Below are 18198 nucleotides of genomic sequence, written 5' to 3'. Positions count from 1 at the left end.
TCCAGGGCCGCGCCCGCGGCAGCCCGCAGCGTCCGAGGGAAGCAGCACACACAGCCCGCTGCTTTTGGATACCGTGCCCAGCCCGCAGTGTCCGAGGGAAGGAGCACACACAGCCCGCGCCTGTTTGGATACCGTGCCCAGCCCGCAGTGTCCGAGGGAAGGAGCACACACAGCCCGCTGCTGTTTGGATATCGCGCCCTGCCCGCCTCGGCAGCCACGCAGACGCAGCGCGGTTCGCAGCGCACACGCTGGGTCGGCCAAGCCAGGCTGACACACAGCCGGGTTCTTGTGCTGACGCTGGCCCTGTCTTTTCTTTGGTTCTCTGCCTCTCGTTTTCCCTCTCTGCTCCTTTTTTTCCTATCACCCTTTAGTAGGAACACTTACTATTTTTTATCAATAAACGGTTCTCAGATATAATATTGTTGCATTTGTGCTTTATTTTCATCTGTCAAATCTATCAAAAAGAATTCTTGCCGACTCCTCTCTTTATAGCAGATAGGACACCACCTCAACAGCCACTGTCCTTACCGCCCACTGCCAGGAGCTCCACATGGAACTCTGCCATGTGAAGCCCTTGTCCTTGTTGCTCTGAACTGAACCATTTCTGTTCTAGCAATTCCAAACGCCGTGTTTGTGATTTTATATCGTCATGTCAACCATTATCTGGCTATTCTATTAATATTGAACAGCCCTGTGGCTTCTAACAGTTCATTAGAGTGGGTCATGATATTTTGCATGCTGGGGATATCAGATACTTGGCTCCACAGCTCCTGGGGGTTTTCCCTGGAACTTTGCTGAAAACTGCTGGAGTTGCTTTAAGGCTAACAAGCCAATGTCATCTGCTCTGGGGGACTTATTACTGATCATTCAGCAGCGTAGCCATCCTGAGATTCCTCCAATGAACAATTTGAGGCAAATCCTCCGTTCGGCAGCTGGGTACCACAGAACAACCTGACGTGAGGGGCAGCCCCTTCGCCGAGAACAGAGGTGCTGTGTGATGCTCAGCGGGACGGGACGGACGCGCAGCCACGAGAGGGGGCTCGGGGAAGGCACGACGAAGCCAAGGCAAATGTCTCATCCAAGCCCTGGGCGCTGCAGCAGGTCCGGCTGGAAGGGAGCGGCCGGGGGGCTGTGCCGGGGGAAGGAGCCCCAATGGAAGGGAGCAGCCGGGGGGCTGTGCCGGAGGAGCCCCGATGGAAGGGAGCGGCCGGGGGGCTGTGCCGGGGGAAGGAGCCCCAATGGAAGGGAGCGGCCGGGGGGCTGTGCCGGGGGAAGGAGCCCCAATGGAAGGGAGCAGCCGGGGGGCTGTGCCGGGGGAAGGGAGCCCGGATGGAAGGGAACGGCCGGGGGAGCCCCGATGGAAGGGAGCGGCCGGGGGGCTGTGCCGGGGGAAGGAGCCCCGATGGAAGGGAGCGGCCGGGGGGCTGTGCCGGGGGAAGGAGCCCCGATGGAAGGGAGCGGCCGGGGGCTGTGCCGGGGGAAGGAGCCCCGATGGAAGGGAGCGGCCGGGGGCTGTGCCGGGGGAAGGAGCCCCGATGGAAGGGAGCGGCCGGGGGCTGTGCCGGGGGAGCCCCGCAGGTCCTGATGGAGGGGAACGGCCGGGGGGCTGTGCCGGGGGAAGGGAGCCCGGATGGAAGGGAACGGCCGGGGGAGCCCCGATGGAAGAGAGTGGCCGGGGCTGTGCCGGAGGGAAGGAGCCCCGATGGAAGGGAGCAGCCGGGGCTGTGCCGGAGGGAAGGAGCCCCGATGGAAGGAGCGGCCGGGGCTGTGCTGGGGGAGCCCCGCAGGTCCCGCTCGTCTCCCGGGGACGCCCGGGCTCGGGGCTAACCAGACATTGAAATACTAAATGTATTCCATCACGCATATTTGTCCCTCGCTATTTTCCCCAGGAATTCTTGAAATACATCTTAAAATGTCCAGAGAATAAAAAATTCTTGTAATATTTCTTCTGTATGTCTGTAACCTTGTGCAAGTCCTGTATTAGTGCGGCAGAAGAGTTGCACAAAGTTCTGAGAAGCCTTCTTGAGCTTTTCAAGGAGGATGAATTTGGTTTCATGAAGGTTTCAGAATTCCATACTTTTTTTTTAATATTCTTTGTGCCAGGGTTAGAGCTTTCACAGACCTACCTGATTATTGCTCAGTTCTTGCTCGCAAATCTACAGGTTCTGGCATTTCCTCAATAAAATCAGCCACTTGTGTGACTGATTTTAGACTGGCAGCTCTGGGAGCTCCGCACCCCTCTGTCCGTCCCGATGGCAGCGGGACATTTATCCCGAGGCTCCAGAGAAGAGAACGGAGCTGGGGAAGGGTCTGGAGCCCCAGGAGCGGCTGAAGGAGCTGGGAAAGGGGCTCAGCCTGGAGCTAAGGAGGGTCAGGGGGCCCTTCTGGCTCTGCACAATTCCTGACAGGAGAGGGCAGCCTGAGGAGTCGGGCTCTGCTCCCTGGGAACAGGGACAGGACAGGAGGAAACGGCATCAAGTTGTGCCAGGGGAAAGTTTCGGTTGGACATCAGTAAGAATTTCTTCCCGGAAAGGACGGTCAGGCGTTGGCCGGGGCAGCGGTGAAGTCTCCATCCCTGAAGGCACGAGGTCTAAGGGAGACTGGACGATGCATTCAGAGCTCCGGGCTGGGTGGGCAGGTGGCGATCGGGCACAGCCTGGCCCCGACGCTCCCGCAGCTCCTCCCCGCCCTCAGCGGTGCCGGCGTTCCGTGAGGCCGGGGAGGGCGGGGTCCGAGGATGCCACAGCAATGGCGCCCGACCGCGCCCGCGCGCGGGGGCCGCCGGGAGTTGTAGTCCCGGTCGCGCCCAGGTGCGGCGCCGCGCGGGGGCCGCCGGGAGCCGCGGCCGCCCCGGGGCAGGTGCGGCGCCGCTCCCGCCCGAACTACATGTCCCGGGGTGCCGCGGGGCGCGCGCGGCGCGGGCGCGGCGGCGGCGGGGGCGTAGCGAAGATGGCGGCGGGGGCGCTGCGCCCCGCTCCGGGCTGAGCGCGGCGCGGCCCCGCGCGGCCCTCAGAGCGGCGGCGGCGATGTCCGAGCCGGAGCACCTGGGCGGGAAGCGGGCCGAGTCGGCGCGGCTGCGGCGGGCCGAGCAGCTGCGGCGCTGGAAGGGCTCCCTGACCGAGCAGGAGCCGGTGGCGCCGGGGGGCGGCCGTGGCCGGCACCGCGGCGCGGGGGGGTCCCGCGTCCGCTTCGAGGAGGGCGCCGTGTTCCTGGCCGCCTGCTCCAGCGGCGACACCGAGGAGGTGAAGAGGCTGCTGGGCCGCGGCGCCCGCATCAACACCACCAATGTGGACGGGCTGACAGCCCTGCACCAGGTACCGGGGCCGGGGAGGCGGCCCGGCTGTGTGTGCGCTCGGTCGGCACCGGGCCGGGGGCGCGGCGGTACCTGAGCCCCGGCCGGGGGTGTCGGTAAACAAAGGGCTCGGTGCGCCTCGGTCCGAGCGCCGTGCGGCGCGTTCAGCCGGTGTCACAGAACAGACCGGGCTGCTTCCACTCGGGCAGCGGGATGTACCAACTTTCACAGGGTTATTAAGTAGCTTAATTAGCAAAATAAAGCGGGGGCTGGCAGGGCTGCGGGCCTGACCAGGCAGCTAATTTATTATTTTTTTAAAAACTTAAAATGTGATTGGAGTCTCCTGAAATGCCGGGAAAATTTCCCGGCAGGAGTGCGAATTCTGCAAGGTCAGGGATGTCTGGCCAATTCCTGTGTTGTGTTTTACCAGAGTTTCTTTAAAACTCCCCAAACTGTTCCTTGGCAGGGAGCAGAGAGTGGCCGCATGGCCGACACAGATTCTATTTATACTCATCCAAATGTGAAGATGATATGAAGTGGTATCAGGAATTGGCTGCTGAGCGGTAAAGCCTTGACTGTCAAGAAACATGTGCTGTGTTCCATCCGTAGCTTTGGCTGCTCTTGTATAAATGAGCAGGAATGCGAGGGAACATGCAAAATTGCCTGCACAGAATATTGGGAAACCTGTTGCTGTCCAAGACTGATTGAGGATTTAGCAGAATGTGTGAAATCAGTGTCCCAGATTGGTACATCTGGTCAGTGAAATGAATCTGATTTGGATCCAGGCCAGCTTCATAAAGAAAATTTTCTTAGCACAAGATAGTGTAGATTAAGCATGTAGTGTAGCAACAGGAGTGGGGAAAAAAGCACAGTTCAGGAATAACATCTGGAACTAATGTGTTTGTAAAGAATAATGTGTTAGCAGCACAAATAGCAGGATAGTTCTTGAGTTAATCAGGATTTCTTCTTTGCTGGGCTGATGTTACAGAAGCATTTGGGACTTGTACACGGTGGTTCAGGGGCTTGCTGGCTCCTGGCTGTCAGGGAGCAAGGGGCAGGGTTTTTGGTTTGGTATTCATTTTGGTATTCATTTTGGTTTAGGCTTCCAAAAATAAGTAGTGAAGTAAGGAGCATGCAAGCTTACTGACTGTCAGGTTGAATGAGACTTCAGCTGGCAAAGCAGTGACCTTTGTAATGGATGGGCCTTTTTCTTCGTTATTTGTGGAGTTTGGTGTAGCAATAGCAAATAAATTGCCCTGTGTTGGTGGCCTCCAGCACAGCACGTGTACATTTATTATCAGGTAAATAAGTAGTCCTGTGGACACTGGTCAGAACCAGCCACTGAAAAGCTGGTTGTTCATTTTGACAGCCAAGAAGGCTGAATTTGAGGTGGATACACGGTAGAGTTGGGATGACTTCATAGGGGTTTCCAGCCAGGATGGATTGTGATCCCCTTGGAGGGGCCTGGCTGTGTACTCTGAGGTGTCTGGTGAGTGCTGGATCTGATGGCAGGCACTGAGCTCAGCAAGGTCACACTCCTGCAGACTGTGGCAGGCCATGTATTGACAGGCAGGCTGCAAATTGAATTCTGTGTACGTAAAGGATACAGAATTGTATCATATGTGCCTTAGGAGCACAGTATCAGGTGACACTGACCAGTAACACCTAGGGCTTGATACTTGGGAGAGCTTGGATGAGTGAGTGGTGGAGCAGATGCTGGCAGTACCAGCCAGCTGCTTATGTGAAGTGTTTCTTCACAAACTTGACAGAAAGGGAGGGTGACCTTACTGGGATTGGAATAAAAACTCTGTTCCAACGTCCCATGGATGTAATAACAGTTTTGCTGAGGAGTGACAAGATGTTCTTGCACACCCAAATGGAACAAACACTGTTTTGTAAAAGGTTTTGCTGTGCATGTGTAGCCTCAGTCTGTAAATGTCTATCAGGTGAAAATGGTTATTAGCATGGTCGGGGAGGTTGTTGTGAGTTCTTTTCTCTGAACCTCTCTAAAACAGATTTGTTTTCATGTTGCTTGGAGAATGATGCTGCCTATGGTAAAGCATCAGCCAAGGCCAGTTAGGTTGGGGATCCCCAGAGCACCGGTTGACAGCTGAAATGATGTAGTGCATGTGAGGATATTTAAATAACGTCTCTTAGTATTAGAAACACAATGTTACATTACAGGGCAGGTGGTAGTGACAGTCTGCCCTTGTTTAATACCTGTGCAACAAATGGCCACTCAGTGCAGAAGGAAATCCTACATATTGAAAGGAGATGTCTTTGTTGACAGAAAGATCAGGTAAAATATTTTCCTTTGGTTAAATAATTTAGTACATGAGACTTGCTCTGGATGAGCATCAGATCTTTTTAGGTAATGGAAGGGTTAACCAAGTCAATTGACTTAATTTGTCAGACTCAGCAGCTGCTCCCACAAAACCTAAGACCAATCTTACAAATCAGGTTAGTTTGTTTGAAGTGCAGGGTGGCCCCAATATTGTGTGTGTTCACAAAGGTAAAATTACACTTGCTCTGGTATCTGGGCCACTGTGGCTAAGACCATTGTGTACTTGCTGTGTGAGAAGCTGCCTTGGCTATTTATAGCCACCAAGCTGTATTTTGAAAATACCCTTTTAAATTACAGTGACGTTTCTGAGCCTGCAGCCTGTGTCACTGCCCTCTTTAGAAGCATCAGGTGCCACACAGACCTGCACCACAGACCGTGTCTGGAACCTGCAGGGTGGCTTCAGCTGTGCTTTGTCTACCTCAGTGCCTGCAGAATGTTGCTGGAGGAACATCAGTCCTGTATTTTCAATAATTAACTTCATTATATTCACTGAATTATTTTTTACAATGATTTTGTGTCTAATGCAAAATGGAAAGGGGGATATTAGTTAAATGTGAGTGAACATTTAGAAATCACAAGAAAGCTGCTACCAGTTGGTGAAATGAGCTGTTGGTGGCAGTTGAACTTCTCTGGTGTTTGCAGGTGGTGGGAAATGGGAATGAACTGCTCCTCTGTCTCCTGGGTGACAGATAAAACCAAAGAGTAAACTCTGTGAAAATTGAGTCTTAAGGGAAAAACATTCTGCTGCTTCTAGTTGGTAAAGCATCTCCCAGTGTAATAATAGCAATGCTTGGTTGTCTTCAAGGACTGGTTCACAAAGGATGACAGCAAAGATTGTTTATCCTCTGTCTGCCCTTTGATGATTTACTCTGTTTCCCTTTGGCCTGTTCCAAGGAGCAGTGAGTTGCTCATGAAATAGCTCCTGTGTCATTTACAGCACTCTGCAGTACCTTGGTGCTTGCTGTTGACTTGGTTTTCAGGTGCTGGGTGCCTGTGATAATTCAGGAGCTGCTTCCTGAATAGTCAGGTACTTTGTGCAGTAACTCTGGGTTAGGTGGAGGCTGTTTGTTGTTCTCAGTTTGTTATTCCTCCTTGTGAGCCAGAGCTGTAAAACTGCAGGCATGTCTGGTTGCTCCTCAGAGCTTTAGAAGGTGTCATCTGTGTCAAAAGTTTTGGACAATTTTCAGTTGCTGCTCAGCAAGTTTGCAATTTCCTCATACAGGTTGTGTGCAGCCGTAACAAAGCAGGAAGCAGCAGAATTTTAGGACAGTCCAGAAACCAGACAGAGATATTAGAGAGCACCCTGCCCATCACAGCAGTCTGGAGACTGTTGGAAGAGTCACTGAGGTGATAACATTGGAACAAAATCTGGAGACTGAGGGGAAAAGGAGGAAAGGATTCCCCCACCACTTCCATGTTCAGCACTAAACCATGTCCCTAGGTGCCACAGCTATACTCTTTCTCAACACTTTCAGGAGTGGTGACTCCTTTGCCAGGGCCTGACCCCCCTTTTGGCAAGGACTTTTCCATAAGATTCAACCTAAACCTCCCCTGGCACAGCTTGAGGCTGTTCTCTCTCATTCTGTCCCTGTTCCCTGGGAGCTGATCCCCCCCAGCTGTCCCCTCCTGTCAGGAGTTGTGCAGAGCCACAAGGTCCCCACTGAGCCTCCTCTTGTCCAGGCTGAGCCCCTTTCCAGCTCCCTCAGCTGCTCCTGGTGCTCCAGACCCTTCCCCAGCTCCCTTCTCTGGACACAGAATTTCTTAATCACTGAAAGGTAGCAGCCAGTCTGTGCCTTGAAAGGTGAGGAGATAACACAACTTAGATTGGCATGATAACTCTGGAATGAATGTTCAGGTGCCCGTCTTTGGGGCATCACAGCTGTGTTTTAAGGTAGTTCAGCTTCTGATCTTTAAGTTGGTGATGATAGCATCATAAATCAGGCTGCATTTTTTAAGATTGGGTGGCTGCATTGCCTAAAAATACATTCATTCCTGGAATAGAAGGTTATCTAGGGAGAGTCATACCTTTCCCACTGTGCTGTGCAGAGTTCCTTTCTGAAGGTGTTCTTCTGCCAGGAAAAATAAAAGTTGCAATCTTCTTGTGCTGCATGTAACACTGTTCATCAAAGTGAAATATGGCACTGTCAAAAATAGGGTTTATCACTGGGGTAAGTGGAATGGGGTTTTTGGATTTCAGTTGGAAATGGGAATTTAGTAGCATGTACCATCCCACAGGGCTCAGAATAAAGTGAGATAGCTTGGAAAATGCCTACAGTACACAAGGAATTTATGAGACAAAATAGTTAAAATCTGCAGTGCTGTTTTATCAACCTTGTGCTTTTATTTTCCTCCTTTTGGCTTTCTCAGTCCCTGTTTTGCCTTGATACTTTCATCAAGGGTTCAATTGTCTTTCTCTTGCATCTCTATTTCCAAGCAATCTCCTGAGTGGGCAGAATGAACTGTAGACTACACAAGCTAACCTTGAGCTGCAGTTAGAGCCTGGGAGAGCTGCTGCTCCTGGCAGCAGGGCACAAACCTTCCCTGGTTTGCTTTGGGGCACTTTCAGCTGCTTGCTTTGGCTTCTGGAAACTGAGGACAACCACATCATTTACTCAGTACTGGGTGCCTGGGAGGAAACTGCATTTTAGTAAGTAAATGGGTGTTTGGGAGGGGAAATGTGCATCTTCATTGCTTCCTTCCTCAGCCGTTGTTTATCCTCCCCAGTGATTCCATGTGTCAGGCTCTGCTGCTCCCCATAAACACTGAGCAGGGGAGCTGGTGGGACTTGCAGCAACAGCTTCCTTCATGGCAGCAGCTGGAAGTGCTGACCCTGGTTCCTTAGTGCTGCCTGTGGAAAAGTTCTCATCTCCACTGGAGCTGCTGGGCAGTCTGGAGTCCTGGCCTCATTGGAAAGCAAAGGTATTTTAGGGAAAGCTTGTTGTGCCTAATGTGTGCTCAAAGCTTTCTGACTCGTGCAAATGAAATTCTTGAGCCTGCATCAGAGATGGAGACAAGTTTTCCATGCTGCATACTTGTCTGAATCAACATGGCTTGATAAGATTGAAAGCCAGCTCAGCAGAAATGCAGGAATTAGCAATGAATGCAGTGCCTGGCCAGCCCCTGCTCCAGCAGCACAGCTCCTGCTGCCATGGCTGGAAACATTCAGTGTTTGTGCTCAAACATTCAGTACATTTATGTGCAGAACTCTCAGCTGTAAGCTAGGTGAAGCTCCCATCATCCTGGCATTATTTTTTGCAATTTATAATGTCTTCTGCTTATTTTAACAGGGAGTGTTTGGGCTGGGATCTGTTTCTATTTCAAACAGTTTTAGAGATTTAGAATTCAGACTTGGTACTGTGGGGCTTGTGAGACATCACAAGTGCTGTGCTTTGTAATATACTGAGATAATAACTGACTAATATTAAAATATAGGACTTCTGAATTGGTATGCTGGCTCCCAGTTGAGGATTATTATATACCATAAGTCAAAAAGGCCTGTCAGACTGTGCATATTAGAGCAATCAGTTTTAAGAAGGCTGGGAGAAGGGAATATTATATAAGTGATTGTATAAATTGATATTTATTCTTTCTAACTTTTGAATACAAATGAAGGCAGGTGGAGCATTAAATATTCTGAAACATGTGTTTAAAAAAATGTGTTTGTGCAGAGGGTTGGGGTAAAGAATGAAAGAGAAACCCAGAGCCTTTCAGGGGAATGGCAGCCCCTGCTATGCAGTGGCAGGATCCCCAGCTGAGTGAACCTTTTGACCTAGTGATGATGGGATGGTGAGAGTGCCCAGTATAAATCCTGGGATCTGAGTCTGCAGTTTATTTTCAGCTGTCCTTCTGAAGGGAGGTGCCACAGCTGTCCCTGCAATCTCCTTTCTTGGGCTGCAGCAAACTGATCTGCATGGGGAGGAAGGTGCAGCTTGCCTGAGGAGCTGGGCCATGGGCCTGAGCAGGAAAACTTCACTTGCTGAAAATCTGAGAGCAGGTTGGACAGGACTTTGAGCAGCCTGGCCTAGTGGAAGGTGTTCTGTCCATGATGGGGTGTTCAGTGAGATGAACTTTAAGGTCCCTTCCAACCCACACCAGTTCGTGATTCTCTGAAGGATTTAGTGGGGATTTATGTGTTTGTTTTCATGGGGTTCACTTCAGCATGAATGGACTTAAGAACAAGCTCATGGTGGGTATAGTCTCTGCAGGCCTGTGCAGAGATGTTTCAAGCTGCTGTGAACTTCAAATGGGAGCAGTGGAAGCCAGAGCGTGGCTGTGAGATGAAGCTCCAACCTGCACAGCTTCAGGGAGCCACGTTTCATTTCCTCCCTCCACTCCTGAGATGTTCCCCCTCTCACTGTAGTGAAACACAACCTTTCTTAAATACCTAAGGCTTCAAATGATTTTCAGAGGAAATTTGCTTTTCTGCATTTCCAGGCTAATGAGCACAATACCACACATTGCCAGATCCTGGCAGTCAGGCTTCTCTTTTCACATCAAGCTGACAATCAAGGGCATCAAAATTCCTGATTGAGACACCTACACAATTTTTCATGTCAGTTTTCATTCATAATAATTATAACATGCAGTGCTTACAGGTGATCAGTATTTTAGAAAATACATCTGTGTGTTCTCTTGTTAAATATTTTCCTTGTTAAACAAATTTTAGAAAAATCAGTCTCCTTCCAGCTTTAAACTCTAAGTTTAAATATAGTCTTTGCTGCTCTGAAAACCACCAAAATAACTGAAAATTCACTCTTTGAGAGTAAATGGTATGATTTATTTTTCTTTAATGCTGATTTGTTTGGGATTTTTGTAACTTGTTTCCTGTGGCTGGACAAAATAGAACACTCTTAACTTCAGTTTCACTGGAAATGTTTCTATAATACAATAAGCTGACCTTGTAGAGGGACACAAGCAGCTTCAGCATTGCTTTTCCAGCATTCAGCCTTGCTCATAAATCTTTGTGAGATGTACAGAATGCAGAGTGACCACCTGCCATTAGCTTTTTATGTGTCACTGCCTTTTCAGGGTAAAACTAAACCTGGTCCCTGTCTGATCCCCTGAGCCAGAGCATTGATTTGCCACAGTGATTGCTCACCATCCATTTCTGGAATCTGTCTGAAGCCACCTCCTATTTATAATTTGCCATTCCCTGCTGTATCAGTTAATGTGGTTTTGTATCAAAGACTGATGGGTTTTACATCTGAAATGTGGGATACTAGCAAGTCCTGGTCTAGACCTGTCTAAACACAAGTGCTGGCTTAGTGAGGGGACTCCAGCAGTGCTTTAGGCAGGTGAGGTGAGTGTGTGTGGGCTCTGCCCATACCCAGCTTAAGTCTGTTTGGTTTGGACCTGTAAATAGAGTAGCATCCCCCAGAGGAATGTAAACCAGCATGAAGCTGGTAGGGCCTGCACAGGGAGCTGCTCCTAGTTCACCACATGGGCTTTGTGCTTGAATTGAAGCATCCAGAAGTGCTGCTGGTTTCATTCTGAAGTCAAAGTATGAAGCATCTTCATCTTCCAGGATTTCAATTCATTTGGATTGTCATCCTTACCCAAAACGGCTATTAATTATGAATTATCTTGAGTGACAATTATAAAAAGCAGGAGCTTTATTTAAAAAGTGGCTTTTTACACAGGCAGATAGCAATAGGACAAGGGGGAACAGTTTTAAGCTAAAAGGGAAGAGGTTTAGATTGGATATTGGGAAAAAAGTCCTCCCTGTGAAGGTGGGGAGGCCTTGGCACAGGGTGCCCAAAGAAGCTGTGGTTGTCCCACTCCTGGAAGTGTCCATGGCCAGGCTGGACAGGGCTTGGAGCCTCCTGGTGTAATGGAAGGTGTCCCTGCCCATGGCAGGGAATGGAACTGGATGAACTTTAAGTTCCCTTCAAACCCAAACCAGCTGGATTCTGTGATCTCTGACAATTTGATACTTTATGTGAGACATGTAAATAGGGATTTCCCCCATAGAAGGTTGGTGGGACAGGGGAGCTCTAAGCCAGCTGGCTGTGAGTGCTGTGGCTTGCTTTAATTGCTTTAGTAAACCCAAATATATATATATATATATATATATATATATATATATATAATTGCTCTGAGTTACATCATCAGCAGAGACCCTGCCTGTGCCAACAGAAATAATCAGAATATTTACCTTAAATACTGTTGTGGTACTGGAGGATGAAATGTTCTAGCAAACTATTTTTCTACCCCATTTGCTCTGTGGTTTCTGTGAGATGACACACTCAGTGTAGACAGCTTTGGTGTTTTTGTGGATAGCACCTAAATCTGAGCTACTGGTTACATTAGCAGAACAAACACATGTCCAGGAAGAGGTGCACATCCTGAGTCTGGCTGCACCTGTGACACACTTCACGCTTGCCAACTGTGTGATTTAATTTTTTTTCAAGTGCTGTGAACATGCCAGTGGTGGTTTCTGCAGTAGTGAACCCTGTGCCCTTACTGGAGCCTTTTATTGAACATCACAAGTGATGTTGGTATGACTGACTTGTTGTTTTAATGTAATCATTTGTGTTACCAAAAAATATTCCACAGGCCAAGATGCTTTCTAAGCAACTTGATGGCAGTGAAATGCTACATTCTAGCCTATTACCAGATCATCTTCCATTTTTATGTGCAATGTGGCTTTTAAGAGTCTGCAGCAAATATTTCAAGCAGAATTGTGATTTCTGGGCTGAAATAGCTCTCTAGAACAGAGGTATAAAGAGCTGCTGACTTGCTGGGTTAAACCTTCAAAGGTGGTTCCATCACTTGATGTTGGCTCTCAGTTTTTCGCTGGCTTCATGCTCCCTCCCTGTGTTCTCAGGAAGCCGACTGATCTGCTCCATGCTTCAGTCAGCTTGACTTAGTGTGGGCTGATGTTCTCATCACACCCTTTTAGGGGATTCTGTGTACCCTGCAAGGCTTTGAAAGGTAGAAGTTGTGTTCAAAGGGACTCTTTCAAAGGCTTTTGAGAGGCAGAAAGTCACTGTTGAGTTGCAGAGTCTTCCAGACAGTTGTATGGATTATCTGTAGGAGCAGTTTATTGTGTCTGTCTGGCCTCTGTCCCCTTGTTCTCCCTGAGAGCTTGGCAGGTTTGCTGCAGAGCTGCTTTCCAGCCAGCTGCCCCAGGGTGTGCTGGTGCAAGAGCAATTCTGTCCTGGGCAGGGCACTATGTGCCTCTGTTCATATACCCTCCATCAGCCCCTTTCTCCAGGCTCTGCAGGTCCCTCTGAGAAGGATCTCCTGCCCCAGCCATGCCAGCAGTTTGGTATCATCTGCAGACTTGGTGAGAGCACTCTGTCCCATAATTGGTGTTAATTGAGTTTGTTAATGAAGATGTGGATTTGTATAGACCCCATCATCACCTGAGGGATGCTGCTGGTGATCAGCTGCTGGCTGGACTTTGTACAGCTTTTGAGCCTGATATTCTCACCAGTGTCAGTCACCTGCTTCTGCAGTCCAGCTCCTGCCTGTTAAACACTGGCAGAGATGTGTCCAAGGTGTACCACACTTGCTCTCCTGTCTTCCACACAGGCAGCTTAGAGGGCAATCAAGTTAGGCAAGATTTGCCACTGGTAAATCCATACTGGCTGTTCCACCTGCTGCTGGAAATGGCTGTCAGCAGGATTTATTACACAGCCTTTGCAGGGGCTACAGTGAGACTGAGATGGCTGATGGTCCCTGGATCCTTCTAACATGGTGGGGTGGTGTTTGCATGTCAGCAGGCCTCCCTTTGTCACCATGACATTTGAAAGTTGACAGTGATTTGCAGCTCCCTCTTAAGCCATGTCTGCATCCCACCTGATCTCACAAGTGGTCCATGGTCATTCCCTCCCCCTCCCTCGCTGGGTCTGGGCTCTGGTGCTGCACACTGGGGCTAACAGGACACGTCTGTGCTTCCTGGGACCTGCACTTGGTCTGTTCCCTCGAGCATGTGTGCCTCTTGTAGGACCAGGGCTGTCATCAGGAGCACTGCTGGAGTTGTGGGCCTGCAGGGAGCTTCAGCCTCTGACTCTTTGCAGTGAATCACAGAACGAGGGAATGGTTTGGGTTGGAGCAGCCCTTAGGGATTGTCTTGTTCCAGCCATGTCAGGGACATTTTCCACTGAACCCGGTTGTTCAAAGCCCTGTCCAACCTGGCCTTGGACACTTGCAGGGTTGGGATAGTCCTGTGAGCACAAACAAACCATTTGTAGGGCATTTTCCTGATTTCCTCATCTCCCTGATTTTCCCCTCCACCAGCCTTGCTCTGCCTCTCCCCATCCCCCTCTACAAAATGCAAGTTTCATGGTGAAGTCCCTGCCAGGAGGGAAATAGGAGATGTTCTTTCCACTTGACTTGTCTCCTGTTCTTCAGCACTCAGTCCTGCAGGAACAGCCAGTGAGCAGTTGCTGTTGTGTCATACCTGTGGTGCCTTCCCTACTTTTTGGTGCAACCTTGCACAGCACTTCACCCTCAGTTCCAGTTCAGTTCTGAGGCACATTGTGACCTCTGTTCTTCAGGAGCAGACACACAATCAGCAGTGCTGCTTCCTCATGTCTCCAGGAGAGATGATAGCTGTAGATTTCTACTTTCCACTACCACTTTGGTAAATGTTTCCTCCCCATCCTGCAGCACAGACATCAGTGGCTCCTAAGGTTGGAGGTATTCTCTTGTAGAACTTGGCTGTCTTAATTTTATTAATGGGCTTAGCAATCGCTTCCAGTTGCTGAGGAATGCTCCTCGCTGCTGCAGTGTGCTGACACTGTAGGAAATGCTACAAAGCTGAACAGACATTTTTGGTTCCTGAGCCCACTTTAGTGGAGCCCTCTCTACTTTCTGTCCAGCTACCAATTTAATCACTGCTGCACTTTAGATATTAAGTGTTGCTCAGTGCTCTCTGAATATGGGAAGGGAGTGCAGGAGGCACCAGGTAGCGGCTGGCCTCTGGGGAGGATGCACAGCCTGTCAGTGATAGCTGCTCAAGACTGAGCAGCCATAAGTCAGCAGGCTCAGCTTGGTCCTTGCAAAAAGGAATGTCCCAGTCCCACTTGCTTAACCTCACTTGGTAACTCCATGAGCTTGTCACAAGTCAGTCCCATGTGCCCAGCTGACACATGTGCCACCCTGGGGAGCTGGGTTTGAGTAGCTTTGAGTGCCAGAGCTTTGTGCAGGCACAGCCTTGCTTCTGCCAGCAGGTGAGGAAACTGGGCTGGTGGGTGGGAGTCAGTGGCACCTGAGGTTTGGAGACCAGCAAGCAGGGCAGTGAGGGGAGAGCAGGGCTTGGCAGCTGCAGTCCCTCTCTTGGACCAAGTGGAATAGCCTCTGGCTGGGAGGGGAAGGAACCAGTGAGGATAGCAGCCCTGTTTGACAGCTTGTGGCTCTGTGTTCCTTTGCATAGTCCTGGGTGGGACTGTTTGTTTTCTGTTCCTGGGCAGTTCCACCATGTGTTGGCTGCATCCCCAGGTGCTCCTCCAGGGCTGCCCAGATGCCTTCTGGACCAAACTGCTGCTCTGGGGCTTCAAACTTCCCTGGAGCTGTTGAGCTTATGCCAGTCCCTGTGTTACTTTCCTATCAACTGTCATTTGTTTCCCAGACCCTCTAGTAACCTAATCTGATTAATTCAGTGAAAAGCTGAAAGGCAGTAGAGTTCCTGCCAGGTCTTCAGAGGTCCACTTTTTATCCAGGTGCCCTGGGGGCCAAGAAGGCCAGGGGTGTCCTGAGGTGCACTGGGATGAGCATTCCCAGCAGGTCAGAGATCCTGCCCCTCTGCCCAGCTCTGGTGAGGCACATCTGGCGTGCTGTGTCCAGGTCTGGGCTCCTCAGGAGGGACCTGGAGCTCCTGGTTTGGGGCCAGCAGAGGCTGCAGAGATGAGAAAGGGCCTGGAGCATCTCCCTGCCAAGGAAAGGCTGAGGGAGCTGGGGCTGTTCAGCCTTGAGAGGAGATAACTGAGATGGGATCTCATTCCTGTCGGCAGTGGAGGACTCAGAGCAGGGCCCAGGCTCTGCTCCCTGGGGCCCAGCACTGGCACAAGAGGAATGGACAGCAGCTGATGCTCAGGGAGTTCCACCTGGACATGAGGCAGAACTTTGTCCCTGGGCAGTGATGGAGCCATGAACAGGCTGCCCAGAGATGTGTGGAGCCCCCCTCCCCGGGGATATCTCAGACCCTTCCAGACAATCCTGGGCCTTGTGCTCTGGGATGACTCTGCCTGAGCAGGGAGGTGGGACCACATGATCCACTGGGGTCCTTTCCATCCTGACACATCCTGTGATTCTGTGGTGCCCAGTGCCATCTGAGCTGCACCCAAAATGCTGCTGTAGACAGAGGTGCTCAGGTATTGGTGTGTCAGCCCTCTGTGCAAAGGCTCTGGGCATGAACTTTCCAAATTCCAGGTTAGATCACCCACACCTCTGCTGGGGTTTGCCCCTTCCCTGTTCCCACACACATGATCTGGAGGGTGGGGTGTACAGGGAGAGTGGGTTTGTGAGCATGAGCATATTTGCTGCACACACATGGTACTTCTGCAAACATCTACACACTGGACCTATGAAACAGGACTTCCAATGAAGAAAATAGAAAAGTGATGATCTAGAAGAATTTAAATCCTAATTATTTCAAATTGGAAAGAATGATATATTGTTCTTGTGACATGTCATCTTGTATATGTTGTGGCCTGTGTGCATTCTCTTCTCTATCATAAATCACTGTTATAGGTACATACTCTGTTCAGGAAGCACACAGTGTCTGTTTTTGAGGGGATTTTTTTGAGTGTATTGGGAGAATCTGAGTCTTGGATACAGCTCAACAGAATAGTTTCAAATGACAAATCTGTCCCACTTTTGGCATTGTGTGCTGAATAGTTTTGCAGTGTTTTCTCAGTGATACCAGGGCTGTGTGCTGTCAGTCTTTCCTGTACAAACATCTCTTAAGACAAAAAAATAATTTCCCAAGCTGTAGTATTGACAGAACAGGTTCCAGAACTGCTCAGACAAATGAGAAGTATCAGGTCTTCAGCATCAGTTGGAGCTGGCACATGAAGTCATTGAGCTATTCTCCACTGTGTGGATGTATCATTTAAAGCAGCTACCAGGGGATGTCAGCAGGAAATGAGAGTTTCAAAAGGGACTCCAAGAACCTGGGGAGTGATGAACCCAAAGCAGGCAACAAGCATGTGGAGAGGAGAAATCTGGTGGAGATGGTGTGTTTGGATTTCCATAACACTTTTGACAATATCCCTCTATGGAAGCTCTGAGAAACAAAGCTGTTGTGAAATAAAGGGAATTTATTAATTACTGTCTGAAAGAGAGAACACAAAGGCTGGCAATAAAGGGTCAGTTTGCAGGAGGAAGGAGAGTTACCCTGTGCATGTCCTCTGCAGTCTGTGCTGCTCTGCACACCTTTATGTGAGGCGGGAAAGGTGAAATAAATAGGGCAGGAGATCTTTCTCCTTTTTAATGCCTTTATTAAAAATCAGCTTGGGTGGGGAGAACTGATAGGTCACACTCACACCACCGCTGCTCCCAGGAGGGGCACAGAGGAGGAGGAGTAAAAGTGCAGCTGTGTCTGCTGGTCTGCAGGCAGAGCTGGGCTTCCATCCTCACAAGAGCACTAGGAGATGCCCATTTTTCAGTTTGACATTCAGGGTCCTCTTTCTGGCATCCTTTTAGGTTAGGGTGAGAGGTAAAAAGGGTCTTAGCTGATACTGGATTCAGTTCCTCACCTCTAGACATCACTTGGCTCTCTTAATTCCATGGTGGCTCGTTGGTTTAGGGGCTTTTCCTGCTAGATTTGGTGAGGGGTTTCCACATTTGCATGCCAACCCCGATGTCACCTCCTCCTCACAGTCCCTGGTGCCACCTTCCAGGAAGCAGCAGGGGGATACTCAACAAAGGGGATTTCTAGCTATCAACAACAGGTAATTAAAGGAAAACTATTAACAGCAGGTGATTGCAACATGAAATTATTAACAACAAATAGTTAAAACTCCAACTTAGCAGCAATTGGTTTAACCTGTTAACTCTGCAAATTTTTTTTAAAAACGGACAACTTTCCTACTCATAACAAAGGGAATAGTGCGAGGTCACAGTTTGCAAAGGTTCCTGCTCAGTCAAGGTAGTGAAGTGTGAGCTGGCCCTGAAGGGTTCTGTATTGGCCAATTCACTGATAAAATGGCTGGCAAAATTTGGTCTGTAAATGGGGAATAATGTTTATGGGGAAACGGTGGCTTCCAATCCAGCTGTCACAGCTGGAAAAGCTTGTGTTGTGCTCATGTGTAGATTAGTGTGTGCAGTTCTCTTTCTGCCATCTCAAAAAAATATAGTTAAGGGAAAGAGGTGGAAAATAACATCAAAGGGATCAAAGTCATGGATTGGGTTCTATACCAGGAAAGAGCAGAACTTTGTATTCCTTCTGACTGACAGAAAGCCACAAGCACAGATAGGATAAAGGTTTCCAAAATTATATGTAAAATGGCATTAAGGATGTTCAGTTTTTCCTACAAGGAGGGATTTAAGGACATCAGAGTTTTAAAACAAATACTTTTTCTCATCCAGTGTAAAATTCAGCTGTGGAACTAAT

General features: G+C 49.5%; 1 protein-coding gene across 4 annotated transcripts in view; it reads left to right on the top strand.

Annotated features, from left to right (window-relative positions):
- Positions 1-3026: 3026 nt before the first annotated feature.
- Positions 3027-18198, top strand: part of PPP1R12B (protein phosphatase 1 regulatory subunit 12B) — a 137283-nt gene continuing 122111 nt past the window's right edge. For all 4 annotated transcript variants that reach the window (XM_059487755.1, XM_059487754.1, XM_059487752.1 and 1 more), the window contains exon 1: positions 3027-3314. In XM_059487755.1, the coding sequence (XP_059343738.1) occupies positions 3027-3314 (288 nt within the window). The remainder of the gene's footprint in view (positions 3315-18198) is intronic.

This window comes from Ammospiza nelsoni, chromosome 23 (assembly GCF_027579445.1).
Source record: "Ammospiza nelsoni isolate bAmmNel1 chromosome 23, bAmmNel1.pri, whole genome shotgun sequence".
Classification (NCBI taxonomy): domain Eukaryota; kingdom Metazoa; phylum Chordata; class Aves; order Passeriformes; family Passerellidae; genus Ammospiza; species Ammospiza nelsoni.
Note: the sequence above shows the minus strand (reverse complement) of the source record. Positions and strands in the feature narration are given on the sequence as shown.